The 15,192-nt window shown below is 43.7% G+C and overlaps 1 protein-coding gene across 3 annotated transcripts in view; it reads left to right on the forward strand.

The window, feature by feature from the left end:
* Window positions 1-15,192, forward strand: part of CFAP70 (cilia and flagella associated protein 70) — a 1,359,754-nt gene that overhangs the window by 720,695 nt on the left and 623,867 nt on the right. For all 3 annotated transcript variants that reach the window (XM_069613256.1, XM_069613257.1, XM_069613258.1), the window contains exon 18: window positions 8,746-8,879. In XM_069613256.1, the coding sequence (XP_069469357.1) occupies window positions 8,746-8,879 (134 nt within the window). The remainder of the gene's footprint in view (window positions 1-8,745; window positions 8,880-15,192) is intronic.

Genomic DNA, 15,192 nt, shown 5'->3' on the forward strand with positions numbered 1-15,192 from the left:
TCGGTACTCTTGGAGGTAGCGTGGGTTTTGATCGGTGCTCGGTTTTCATACTTGAACCGATCTGCTTTTCTATTTTGAAGTCTGTGATCAAGTTGAACCACCAAGTCAATGTAGTCTGCGCAGACCTGGGGTGGGTTTACTATCTGAGCTAGAACATCCTTAAGCTCTCCGCGCAGGCCTCGATGAAGCAATGTGATCCTTTTGCTTTCTGGCCATCCAGTTTCCACAACCAGTCTGTTAAAGGTGGCTATGTAGGATAGAAGATCCTGATTACCTTGTCGTAAGGATAGCAGTTCGTTATCAAGGGCCTGTCCTTGAGAGTGTCGAGCGAACAATCTTTCCAAGCTGGCCTGGAAGCCCTGAAAATTCTGGAGAATGGGATCATCCTGATTTACCAATGGAATAGACCAATCGGCAGCACTGCCACTGAGGTAAGATAGTATAAAGGCTACCTTGGTCTGGTCGTTAGGGAAGGCTCCGGGTCTGCATAGAAAGTGTAAACGACATTGGTTCATAAAGACGGCATATTTCTTGGGATCCCCCGCAAAACGTTCAGGCGGGGCCAAAGGCATGTGTCCAGGTAGATTAATTTGTACCGGGTTACTCAAACCCATTGATGTGGAAATGTCTCCGGAATTAGGTAAAGGAGTGTGCCCTCCCTGGGCCTGTAATAACCTTTTGGCTAGGTCATCAGTTCTTTCCTTAGATAAGATCAGTTCTCTTTTGAGAGCGTTAGTCTCCTGGCGGGCTGAGTGCACCTCTGCCCGTAATTCCCCCAAAAGCTGGGCCAGCTGGTCAGTCTCGGAAGTCTCCATAGCGCCCGGGTGGGAAATTGTGGGTAGGCTTCGCGTTCTGTAACGCTCACCTGATTCCCACGGAGGCGCAGGTCTGGCTTCGAGTGCTGATGCTTCTTCAATGGTGAAGCGCAGGACTCTGAAGATGGACAGGAAGGGCCCTCTACTCTGGCTTCTCCGGCTCGCAGGAATATTCCTCTGTGCGTGAAAAGGGAGTATTACCTACTGACTGAGTTATGCTCAAGCCTCCCACTTTCTTCCAACCCTCCACGATACCCTTCCACGATTCCCCGTGAAGTCTCACCTTAGGGTCTGAAAGGACGAGCTCTCCATCCTGCTTCTGACGCAGGGGCGCGTTGAAACCAGTTACTTCACTGGATTGAGGTTGGATGGGAGTTCAGGTTAGCTTGATTATACTGGTAAGGCGCTGTAAAAGTTCTGTTGCAAGTTCAAAAGTTCAAGCTTTAAATAATAATGTTCATTGTCTTTTTTTCAGGTGATGAATGAAGATTCCTTTGACGACTTCTTGCAACAAAGCGCTGATGTTGATGTCTTTTCCCCATAGGGGCAAGGGTTCGGAATGCCAGAAATATGGCGGCGACCCGAAGTGAAACGTGCAGTTCCAGTAAAGATCTGGTAAGTCCTAGATGAGTGCTCAGGTGATGTTTTTGCATTCGCTCATCTAATGTCTTTGTCTTTTTTCCCCATAGGGGCCGGGGTCCTGCTTGGAAGCAGCAAGACCCGAAATGAAATGGGAATGACCCAACAGGTAAGTCTTAGAAGGAAACTGGGCTTTTCCTATTCCCTTCCTTCTCTCACCTCTTATTCTTGTCTTTCTCTCTAGGCTCTGGGAAGTGGCTGTGTATCCGGATGATCGCTGCTGAAGATGGAGGAACCCAGGAAAGGTGAGTGAAATGCAGCGCTGCAGCGATCGTAACGAAATGCTTTTAAAAATGATGTCTTCCCTTTCAGGATCGTCAGTGATGTCTCCGTGGTGCAGATTAGCTGGTAGGTCTCTTGTCTCCCTTTGCAGGTGACCCAGGATGCTGACAGGCATGGCTGAAGTCCAGATGCAGGAGCTGACACGGTGAGCGTCCAGCTGCGAGGAGCAGAACAACGCGAAGCGTGAGTTGCTGATCGGGTGTGGTTTAAATAGCTTTGGAAGAAGTTCCAAGTGTGTATCCTTCCTCCGATCAGGTATGTATCCTTCCCCGACCACACCCGGGTGGAAAGTAGTCCCACAGGTAAAGTAGTTCCTATTCAGGCCTCAAGAGGGCCTGGATGTGGCAGCATGGTCTGCATCAGGTAAGTGCACATTAAAACACTTGAACACATGTCTAGCTTTATGAGCCTGGCGCCTAAGGCGCCAGGACAGAGGTCCAACATGAGCCTGGCGCCTAAGGCGCCAGGACTGCGTCCAAAGGGCCCCAGCTTGGGCCCGCTGGCACTCCCCTGGGGGAAATGATGCCTGCCTCTGGGGTTGCTGGGTCGGACCTGGCTCCTTGGAGGTAGGCATCATGACAGTAACACACATAGTAAAAACACATGAGACCCTATGGGGTAAAAGACCCCATAGCCCATAAAACACATTAAGAGTCAAAGGAACCCCTCAAATCATGTCCCAAGAGTGTGAGGAAAAGAGACTCACTCTTGGCAGGATAAAAAAACAAACTCCAGAAATCCAGCAAAGCTGCTGGGGGACTCACTAGGTTAGGAAATTCAACCTAAACAGAGAATTCTCCCTAACACCATCTTGGCAAGGCCATGGTAATTAATTGTCTTTCTGTACGAGAGAATATTTTTATCAAAAGACTTACGTTTGGGTAAACCTTCAATTCCTCTTCTGCTGGAGATTGGGCAAATTGGAATTTCCTTGGAGGCACATTAAGTCTAGTGATATTGTATGTTCACCTGCAGTCTCGCACCCCTCTTTTGGTGTATAAGAAATCTCCTGAAGATGTGCTCCAAATAGCAGATAGTAGAGCATGGCCCTGGAACACACACATTAAAACTGTCCTTAATAGGATTAAGCTGGGATTTCTGAGGGATGGGCTTAGGGGCAAACAGACCACCCATAAGGATTACTGGTACTAGGCTCTTAGTAATTTACTCTTGAGAGCCAGAGGTAAAATATTATTAGACCATTATACACTATACAAGGATTGTACCACTTTTGAGTTCTAGCTTAACAATAATAAGCCCTTTCATGCTAAATTATTTTTTATAAGATTCCTTTTAGGAATTCTTCATTTGCATGTTTTATGACAAGATGGCCTGTGGATCATGCTGACAGATGCTCTCAGTGCCAGCCTGCAAAGGAGAATCTAATTTTTAGTTTTTTTGTTGTTCCTATTCTAGAATCAGGAGAAAGTGGCTGCTCCCAATTCTTTGCTTAACAACACCTATTCTTCGATTGGTGCACTTTCCCTCTGTTAACCAACAGAAAGTGAATAAGTGGTCTTGGGCAAGAATAATAAACAAATGATGTTGGCTGAGTAAAATAGTGTAGGTTCTCAATCTCAAAATGCTGACGGTTGCTTTGTACCTCTCATTGGCTACTGGGTCCATTCCTACAGAAATGAAATGTGCTATAGTTTCTCCGATTTTGAAGAAACCGATGTTGGATCCAGAAGCCCCAGCCAATTGTAGGCCTATTTCTCTCCTAATGGTTTTAATGAAGGCATTGGCAGCGATTGTCATGCCCCAGTTCTGAGATTTTCTCGACGATTAAAACTCCCTGGATACATTCCAGTCGGGGTTCCGACCCGGAATGAGCACGGAATCCGTGCTTGTCTCCGTCCTAGATGATTTAGCTATGATTGTGGACCAGGGAAGAGTAGGACAGCTCTGTTTGTTAGATCTCTCTGCAGCAATCGACACAATTGACAATCTTATTCTGTGTCGCCGCTTGGAAGAGATTTAGAATTGGGGGCTTTGCTTTTGAATGTTTTCAATCATTCTTACCAATCGAACACAAATTGTTTCTCTCCCCCTTTTCTCTCGGCTCTCTTTTCTTTTCTTTTCCTATCTGTGGGATCCGAAAGGGGTCATCCATTTCCCCATTGCTTTTCAATATCTATGTTTTACCACTCGTTAAACTCATTAATTCTCACATATGCCTATGCTGATGACATGCAGCTGTATTGAGAATTGACAGCGAAATTGATGCTGCGACATCCCGCCTCAGAAATTGCCTCAGGTAATAGCGCCAGCTGGATGAATGCCAACTGGCTGAAACTAAATGCTGAAAAGACCAAGGCCGTGGTGTTTGGCCACTTTCCAGATACCCAATTTCTATGGACTTCTGAGTTTTGGCCCACCTCCCTTGGCTCGTTACCCACCCCTGTCCTGTTGGTCAAGAATCTCAGAATTAGGATTGCCTCCTCCCTCTCCGCTTTACCACAGGTTAGGGCCAGATGTTGGTCTGGCGATCTTAAGTTAAGAGTTCTGAGAAAGGTGATTCATTTTATCCCGAGCCATTTTTGTAGTACAGTGGTCTCTGCAACCATTTCAGGGGACACTTGACCATTGTAATTCTACTCTACTTGCTCAGCCAAAGTTTTTGATCCAGCGTTTTTAAGTACTGCAGAATTCTGCTGCTCGCCTGGTTGCCGGCTCACCCAAATTAGCTTGTGTCTCCTCGGTACTTCAAGATCTACACTGGTTCCCAATGGGTGCACGGATTTCCTTCAAATCACTGTGTTCAGTCCACCGGGCCTACTATGGCATCGGTGCTCTCTATCTTTGTGACAAATTTGTCAAATGTGTTCCTATGAGACAGCTGCACTTGGCCAACCAGTTATTGTTTACTGTACCTCGTTTTGTCTGGACCACCATAGGAGAAAGAGCCTTTTCGGTGGCTGCATCCACCTTGTGGAACTCATTGCCATACTCTGTGCGTGTCATTCTTGACCATCTTGCGTTCGGGAAGGCGCTGAAGATGTTTCTCTTCCCCCTGGATAAATCATTTTCTTTTTCTTGGCTCTTTGATTGTTTGTGTCCTTTACCGTTCATTTTTTTTCCCTTCTCCAAGATACCTTTTGGGTCTGAGCTGCTCTATATAAATTCCAATTCATGTATTCATTCATTCAATCTCTGAGAATGTTCTGACTGTGTACTATATAATCAATTGTTCTTTTTAAGATAGTGTGCTTTTTAGTAAATAGCTTCTCTAGTTTCTGATTTATAATTTGAATATTTTATTGGGAATAAATTGACCGTCTAGAGATGGTCTTCTAGCACCACATTCTGCCCTTCCTATGGTGAGACTCAGATATGAATTGGGTATGCAATTGTAGGGTTTTATTATACAATGCAAAAAACAAATTGTAATTCACAGAATGTTGTGTCCTACGAAGGCCTCACTTTGTGAAGATTTTAATGACATATTCAGGCAGAGCTCATCAAAAATATGTCTGAATTTGTAACACAATTTGACACCCTACTTAAAGATTTAGATTGTGATTGCCATATTCTAGAGGCGAATCCTGGAAAAGGTGAAAGCACAAATTATAATGCATGATTGTTGTTCTCAGAAGTCACAGATTTTGCAATATTCACTGTACAGGCAATATGCTGCAAGTTTTATACTTCACTTATTAAATATTTAGCAGAATTCCATGATAAGAAATTTAAACATATATATGCGATTAAGATTCAATTTACTTGGCATACTCAAAAGATGGGCCCCATGCTTGGGTCTACCAAAAGAGAATCGAGGGTATTGTTAATGTTCCATATCCTCTATAGTAGAAACATTGAAATATATGTTGACAGAGTTTTATGCAACATCTACTCTAAAGCAAAATGCATTCGAGAAATCTGTTCATGATTCTTGTTTTATTAATTCTGAGATATTTTGGCAATGACTATTAAATGGTACGCAAATTGCATTGATAATTGCTTTGATTAGAGTAATAGTAAAAAATAAATTATTAGGAGAAACTATATTTTCAGGATATAGATTAAATTAGTTATAGAACTGAGAGTTTATTTTTAATGTTTTGTATCTGTAATTTGAATTTTAATGTTGGATTATATTTTTAATTTAAATGTAACTGAATCTGTATCAGTGATGTTGGTAAGTAATTTGTTTGGAATATTTGTGAAACGTTTTTAATAATCTAGAACACAGCAAAACATTGTACATAAAATATTTGTTTATTAACCAGTTTTTCTGATTTTATTTGTTTTTGATCTTGTGTAAATGTTTATTAGATTGAAATGTGGTGTTAAAGAAGATTGCTGGATACATTTCCTATGTTTTTATTGATGTTTGACTTTTATGGACTGAAGTTCCGTAATAAAGTCTGTATGATGATCATCATGATAAAAATAAAGCAGCTGCATGTGGAGTACGCGTGAGGAATGCTACTGCACCTTGGGCTCAACTCTGTAAATTTCCCACCTCCTAAAAGTAACTTGTGAGTGGAGGTGCCTAGCACATAACCTGCTAATTGTGTGCAGCGGACTGAGTGGGCTGAATGGGCTGGAGAAGAGCATGTCCTGATGGAGCTGCAGAAAAGCTTAATTATTGCTCTTAGCTCCCATGGGATCCTCGCACTGTAGAGAGGGCAAGGTGAAAAACTGGACCAAAACACCAATGTTCCTGTGATATCTGAGCTCCTCAAGTAGAATCATTCAGAACCATTATTTAAAATTCCCTAAGGGTTTCAGGCACTGCCTAACAGCTTTTCCCACCATGATCTGGGGACACAATAACAGGTCATTTAGTCTTGGTAGTTAAATGCCCACGGCTTAACCGGGCCTTTTGATGTCCTGTAGATGGGAAGGAGGACTGGCTTTTCCAAATTTCCAGCAATATTATGAGGCGTCCCGGATCCGTATCATAAGGGAATGGCTCTCGGCAAGCAGGAGAAGGGTATGGGCAGCAATGGATCGGGCTGTGGCGAGACAGGACTTGAGAAAGGTCTGTGTCTCCTGTGCCAACACAGGCCATGGCACCTGTACCTCCGCTCTATAACGACGCTGGTGGCTGACACATGGGACAAACTAGCTAAGACGTATGGGATTACACCATTTCCATCCCTCTTTTACCTGCTATTTAATAATCCAGACTTCTCAACGGGAATGGCAAAAATGGGAATGCTATGTAATCCGGGATATGTTTCAGGGCCTCACTATACAATCTTTTCACAAGTATAAACAATGGTTTGAGGTGGGGGAAAACAAAAGGCTCTGTTATTTTCAGAAGAGGCACTGGCTGCTGGATCCAGTTGTCAAGGCAACAGCAACGCACCAGTTCACTCAGTTTGAAAAATACATTAAGATACATGATGTCAAACAAAAGGGGCCTTATCTCAGGTCTTTACAAAATGTTGGCTGCAGCCAACCTCCGAGCAGCGTGTCCTTACATGGAGTGCTGGGAGAGGACAATCAGGACAGAAATGGAGAAAAGTGATTGGGAAAGGCTGTGGTCATTGGTACCCAAGGTGGTTAAGGCATCTCAGCTACAGGAGTGTTGGTACAAACACATTTTCTGGTGACCCTACACGCCAGTCCTCCTCCACAGAAAATACCCAGAGTCATCGAAGGCATGTTGGCGGGGATCCGGGGGAATGGTTACTGGTCCCATACATGGGGGAGATGCCCTGAAATTGTACCATTTTGGAAAGAAGTGCAAGAGGCACAGGTTGAGGTTTTCGGGAAGGCTGCAAGGGCGCCCCCACAGCAGGTGATATTGGGCTTGGATGGTGGGACCCAGGGGAGGAACCTAGGGGTCAGAGGAAGGGCAGAGCGTTGCTCGCTTTGGAAGCAATGCTCCTTATAGCTCAGTGTTGGAATGGGGCTGACATTCCCATACTGCAGGACTGCTATGTAAAATCTGGGAGTTTGTGGTACTTGAGTGGGCACCATATGCGATGAACAATACCTTAGCTCGGTTTGCTACAGACTGGGGGAAAATCCTTGCCTTTATAAAGGAACACATTAGAGCCCAATGGTGCCCACATCGCTTGAAACTGGTAGATGTATGTTGAGCTGCTTGATGATCTTCTTCTACTACTCATCCATGTTGCATGTCTGTCCTTGCCTGTGGAAGGAGGCAGAGGAGGGAAGGGAGGGTCAGAGAGAGCAGGGGAACTGGTAAAGATATGTAAGACTGACGGGATGTTTATTCAACTTGTTGAAAATTAATAAAAAGACTTTAAGGAAAAAACAGTCCCTAAGGGTGGGTGATCTCCAATGTATGCAGGGTGAGGTGTTGTAAAAAACCCCCGTAAAGTAAATGAATGATCAAGAGTTCGAGAAGAACAAAGCTCTTGAAAGCAAAAAGAAGGCAATCAAAACCCAACCACCAATGGGCATGGAAAATGCAAGGTCAGAAATGCTTAGAAGTATTGAATACATTATGAAAAGTCATGTGTATACAGAGCATACAAAAACACAATTACCTTGCTGAAAAAGCAGGAAGAAAAGAGGAGATGGCTAAGGAAGGAAGCAAGATCATGGGGCCTAACTGCACTGGATTGGGCTAGAGACATTTGTGCACATTTCTGGGGAAACTGAGATCTCCTTGTTTGACTGGAACATGTCGTTTCTGTTGCAAATTTGGTTTGATGCTGACAGTTGAACCATAGTGAGTTAAGTATAATAAATACTCTCCTCTTTCACTTGTCCTAGAATTCCTCAGTCTAAGTGTGGATTGACCTATGATGTTTATTGGCACTTCTGGCTGTATGATGCTCTCATTTTTATGAATAATTGTGAGCTTGCTGGCGGCTCTCTCTCTCTTGTGTTTCTTCTGTTTCTGGTTGTTAGTAAAATGGATGGGGCATTTTTGCTGTCCCTCTGCTGATATCTACATGGTTGCTGTGGGCACTGTTGATTTTCTTTATTGATGTTTTTGTTAATTAAACTGAGCCTGCATAGCTTTCCCAAGATGTTGTTATCCCTTCCAATGGTAACCTTGTCTTTAATGTCCTTCTTTTAGAGACTAGCTCGTGATCGGCAGAGTATTGAGCATTGGCTTGATTACGGAATCTTTAACCTCCTTACTGAAGATAACATCAAAGCTCGGGAGTGTATCCAAGAGGCTATGCTCCTTGACCAAAAGAACCTTAACAGGTGAGTCCCATTCTGAGAGAGAGAGAGAGAGAGAGAGAGAGAGATAGAGAGAGAGAGAGAGAGAGAGAGAGATAGAGACTGACTGACCAATCGACTGACCTCTGGTAGTTTGCTTGAGGACCTTGGGATCTTTCTTGCTGTCATTAAGAGACCCACAGTTGATGACTTTACCCCACCCGCTCACACTCACACCATTACAAGTGTTGATCCAGGACATTGTAAACTTTCAACATATTGCCACAGTTCAACTTGCAACAATGTTAACCACGGGGGTGGTGCAAATGGAAAATGTACAGCAGTGGTTTATACCACTACTGTAAAAAAAAATGTAAAGCACAAAATGCCCAATTGTGACCCTTCTATGCATTACGTGGTTGAGATGTTGAGAGCGGGCATTGGAGATGTTCAACTTTTCTCCCCCTTGCAGGGGTCCATTAGAAAAGCGTTTCACTGCAATGCGGGAAAGCACGTGTGCTTGTCTTCTGTACAGTGAAGTTTGAAATGTTTTTGGGGGCAATTTATAATGTTTACATCCATTTCTGGGTTGGGGATAAAAGTGTGCTGATTTCCGTTTTGGAAATCCAGCTCATAATACCTCCTGTGGTTTCCATGGCAGTAATTCAGAGGTATTTCCCTACTCACCCCTGAATTTGGCAAAAGGTAATAACAGTCATACAGTATTTGGCAAATACTGGCGTTTTTACTGTAAGTGCCCAACTCAAAATGACCCCTCACAGTGTGGGGTTAGTAGATGGATACTAACAATATTTATAGAGATTTAGATATCGAATTATTTTCAGAAAAATTGTCATTCATCACTATTGTTGTGTACCCTGGTGTGCATCTTGAGGCGCATCAATTTTGACACCTCCATATATAGTGCTGATTCCCTCACACAAGTGGAAAGCCATCAGAGAAGCGATCTCCTACGAACTAAACCCAAAATGGAAAGAAACAGATTCATACACACTTAAAGATTCTCGGCACAGAGCCATCAAGTTGCAAGAACTATCAAGAAAAATTGGAACTATGTCAAATTGGACCCTTATTTGAAGAAAAAAAAAACCCAAACCACTGATGATGGCATACAAAAGAGGACGAATCTCAGAGACTCATTGGTCAAAGCACTACACAAACAGAAATCGGGCACATTCCCATGCCTCATTTGCCAACATTGTTCGAATATCATCAACCGGGACCCCATTTGTCGCCCGAACATGGGGAAGAAGATCAAACTACGTTACTTTACAACTTGCAACACAAAAAGTGTGATTTATGCTCTGAAGTGCCCTTGTGGCATATGCACTACGTGGGTCAAACCATCAGACGTGCCGAAGACCGATGGACGGAACATACGTCTAACATCAGGACAGAAAATAGCAGATCACCCGCTTACCGACACTTCAAAGAAGCCAGGCGCACTGTAGACAGGGGAGGTGATCTACAAAAGAGAATCCCACAGAGAGATCTCTTCTATATTTATCTGCTTGACTCCATCAGCCCCTTGGGCATGAATGAGGAATTCTACTTAGGACCTTACTTATAGTACTGCATTTTCTCATCTATTTTGGTTCTTCAAAAGAGAGTGGGGCCAACTGTCTCCACACTAAACCATGTTGACATAATAAGACGGGACAAATTAGCTGCTGCATCACCAGATATACATATCACAAGTATGGTATACTACACCTAAATTTTATATTCGAGGAACATTGCTTGAACTGCACATCACTATGCAGATTACTTAGTAGAAGGTAGATATGAACCATGTGATAATATATGTACCTTTCCTCATATGCATATGTTGACTAACCCATCCATGGGGTTATCCTGTGATACTTGAAGCTTCATCAGTCTACTCAGTACCTACGGGAAATTCTACTCATGCTTCCATCATGGAGGACTCCCTTTAAGTGTCCATTATTTTGACATACTCTTCCCGTTCAGGATCGATCTAAGGATTCTGACATCCCGGATGACTCCATTTTAGTGTCCACTATTTTGATGCACTATCCCGTTCAGGGTCGGTCAAGTGTTATGACTTTAGGCTTTACCATAGGGCTGCATTAATACCCGGTAGAAATCGACTGGCGATGTACAAAAAATATCTTTTCTGCATGAGTTCATTATTGAACATCACAAATATGTAGAAACATGGCTCACAAAATACCTGCCATGCTAAAGCAGCACTTGTGCATTGGCTTGCTTGCCTAGCCATCATAGCTGGAGAAGTCCCCCCACGAATGTGCGCTAACCAGACAAAACCAAACACAGTCCTGGGCTAACTGAATCAACGCTGGTGGCTGTGCTTGATTAAGTCTCAGCAAGTGGGGCGCACACCTATTTCTGCTCACCCATCAAACACAGGTGGTGGAGTTGTAGTCCTTTTTAGCAAGCACCAATTGCAACACTCACCTACCAATCCCAACCAGCTGTCAATTGTAAGAGCACAGCAGGTTCCTTATGTGTTTATCTAGGAGTGGTAAGGAGGAAAGTGACAGGAATGAAAAAGTGCAGGCAAAGCAGAAGAGAAGTTTGGAAACAATGGGGAGCTCATCATTCAAAAGAGGAGGAGAGGCGATGATACAGGAGAAGGGGAGGAGTAATTTGGAGAAGAAGAAAATACAATCAATCGAGGGAGATGTAGAAGGGGTGATACAGGAGGAAGGAAGGAGTTTGTTGGGGAGGGGGAGACCACCAAGGGAGAGAAAAGGTTAGGAGAATTTGGGCCAAGTGCCCACCAGATTTTGGTGTAGATTTTGTGGATTCGCTATTGTATATTATTACAATCAGCATGGCCTCAAGCCACATCCAGTGAGCCTATTTGGTGACTCAACCGTTCAGCCCTGGATCCACTGGGCATGGGCACAGGTCAGGACCAGTGAGTCCATAGGGTGGCATGAAAAGGAGATTTTCAAACTTTTGTTTTGGGTGGGTGTGGGGGTCACTAAACCACCATGGATGTTTTTAGTGAAAAGGGGGGTGCCCACGGGTGTCTTTTCTTCGGAAATGTATGGGGTTCTCTGTTTTCCTTGGTGGCTTCAACACCCTAGGCCCAAATCTGTAGGTTGTCCACATGAGCAAAATCTGCTTTGCCAAAAGGCTTGGGTTTATCAGTGGGTTAGCCTTTTACCTTTGTGCCGAGTTAGGTGCATCCATACATGTGAGGTACTGTTTTCGTCAGGACCCCTGTGGGAACGCAAGAAGGTATGACATCTGTTGTTGGCGGCGTGTTTCGGTGAGTGGGCAGAGGGAAATGTCGCCGAAATTTTCAGACATTTCACTCTGGCCACCTAGAGAAACACGAAAGGGAAAAGGCTAAACCACTGGTAACCCCCAGAGGGTTTGGGGAGACAACCTACAGATTTGGGCCTAGGGTGTCGAAGCCACGAAGGAAAACAGGGTACCCCATATTTATGGGGCGATTCGCGCAAGTCAGACCTCTGTGGATTCCCACGGGTGTCTTCTTTTCGGAAAAGCATGGGGTTCCCCATTTTCCTTCCTGGCTTCGGCACCCTAGGCCCAAATCTGTAGGTTGTCTCCCCAACCTATATTCGGGCTATCTTGTGCACAACCCATCCGCATATCTATGATCATTATTCCTAATGTTTACTTAATGCTTTGTTAATGTGTCGTTTTCAACGTTTTGGTGTATCGCCTGTACAGTGCTCCAGAGCTAGCTTTTCAATATAAAAATATATAATAATTTTTTAAAGTCAAACAGGAATCTAGTAGTTTTTTGCCAATTAATTAATGAATTAAATCATCGTTTATAATGTATTAAATACTGTTCTAAGTGCAGGACTGGGATTCAAAACTGTGTTGCTCTGTGTTGTCTTGCTTACAAGACAAACACGTTTCCCCTGAGCTTTCCTCCTGGTCCGGCAAACATGGAAAGTCAACTGGGAGTCTTTTACGATTATTAAAACTGAGTGCCTGCTTGTGTTGTTGAACTGGGCACACATTTTGATTGTGCAAATGGGGAATATACTGCGGTTATCAAACTTTGAGACTTCCGAGTTTGTCTAGTGTACTGGAATTGTCAACTTGGATATACACTGAGATTTTCGAAGAGAGGATATACTGTAAATACGCAAACTGTGAATATACTGGGTTCACTTAACTGGCAATATAGTGAGACGGTGAAATATACTGGGATTAGACAAACTGGGAATATACTGTGATGGTCAAAACGGAATATACTAGTATTTTACTAACATGGAAAGTCAAACTGGGACTCTTCTAGGATTTTGCAAACTAGGAGCCTTCTGGGTCTGTCCAAACTGGACCTATTCTGTCGTTATCTCAATTGGAGACTACTGGGTTTGTCAAGTTTACTAGAAATGTCGAATTGGATATACACTGGGATTTTCTGGGAGATGAAACACTATAATCGCATAAACTTGGAATGTACTCAATTGGGTAAACTGGTTATACACGTTGGTGGTAATATTCTGAATATGCTATTGTTATTTCATAATGTATTGACACTGAAGATATTGATCTCGTGAGGATGGAGAGTTAAGTCACCTTGGCAAAGCTGAAAGCTGTGACTGCATATTGTAAAATGATCTCTAAAACGAGCACTTACCTTGCTGAGCTATCTTGCCCATGTAATATTGGTATAAGCTGCCAAAACATTTTCATATGATTTGGGTTGAATTTGACTTGGGTTATTCTCTGGTCTGTTCATACAAATTGGGCATTGATGTTCACATCAAATAATTTTGGGAATTAATCGGCTGGTTTAATTTTTCATGTTCTTTCAGTTGATGCACATACAGGACAATTCATCTTAAATTGGGGAGCATTTGTTTGTCATTGTGAGGGGAAATTCTTTATACTTTGGCAAGCATGTAATATTTGTAATTTACATTATTTGATTTTCATGTTTTTGGAATGTACTTTGTCCTGATTTTTTGACACGTCGTCATTCTTGTGGACATGACAGACAGTAATGTTTCGGATTCAAACTTTTTTTCATGCCTCTCATGAAGTATTCTGGGTTTGGGATGTGGATAGTAGAGACAAACTGCACATACAATTGTGTATTCTGGCGGGAGTGCAATGGGGAATATCTGAGGCATGAGCTTCTTTCAATTATATGCATAACTCTCGTGTGATGCCTGAACTCTTATAATTAATTTAACTTGAGTGATAGCTTTGCTCTTTACATCGTAAGCCTTTGGCATATGTGCGGGCAGCATTTTGGCTGACACAATATATTCAAAAGGTTGCTGCACTTAATACACAGCACAGAACATTTTACTAAAAAGATTAACTGTACCCAACATTTGGTAATATTGTGGACATTATACAAAATGATGTCCCTGCGACGTCAGTTCCTTCTCCCAATTATGGATAGGAACTTCCACCGCATGGTCAGTTTTTTTTATTGTCCCTCACTTTCCATGTAATGGAAGCAGGGGGCACCCCCGCAACCCCTGAACCTATGTTCGCATTATGGGATTTGTTTTTTTGCTCATGCCGAATGCGCAGTAAATGCCCATTCAGCATTTTAATTTTGTACTTTTTGGAGAATACCGGGGAGCCAGTGGCAGCTCAAGCCTGTCTAGAAAGAAATGCCTGGCTCTGGCTCAGCTCAAGTGCATTTGTCAAAGTAGAGCCCAGCTGGGGCTCAGTCCTGCATCACCTTTTTTTCTGTTACATTCTATGATGAACTCAAGGATGTCCTCACTTCTTTCCTTCTTTCCCTGGTAGAACCCTCCCACAACCCCCATTGTGGCCAGGGGATGGCAGCTGCTACCTGATCCTGACCCCGGGGGCGGCTGTAAGAGGGCGGACCACCTGGGGGAGGTAGCTCTCAGGGAAACCTGTTGACATCAACAGAGGAAATCACATCCTCTTTTTCTCTTGAAGCGTGCTTCCTCAGACCCCCAGGCCTTAATGGCATGTTGTTACTGACATTGGTACTGCCAGCTAGAAGTGAAATCCGTGGAACCAACCGGCTGAAGAGAGGAACCAGAGGAAGAAGACTGCCCAGCTCGTAAACTGCGGAAATGCCGGGGTGAAGAAGATGGCGTCCTGAGGTGCAGCTGTACCGGAGAGCAGCCTCTGCGCTATGGGTCTCTAGGAAGACATGTGGCAGGTGCACAAGATACACAAGCAGGACTGGAACCATGCAGCAGAGGCAGCAAGCCCCAGAGAGGACACCACAATGCCTGCAGGCCATTGGCGGTTTAGAGTGGGAGAAGCTATCTCCATTGCAACAACGCGGTGGGTCTGTCCGAGGAAAGGGGACACCTGGATATGCAAACAAGGGTGCCGAATGGAAACCAAATTGAATGGCATG

Source organism: Ambystoma mexicanum, chromosome 5p, assembly GCF_040938575.1.
Source record: "Ambystoma mexicanum isolate Mex_15411 chromosome 5p, UKY_AmexF1_1, whole genome shotgun sequence".
In the NCBI taxonomy this organism is placed as follows: Eukaryota; Metazoa; Chordata; class Amphibia; order Caudata; family Ambystomatidae; genus Ambystoma; species Ambystoma mexicanum.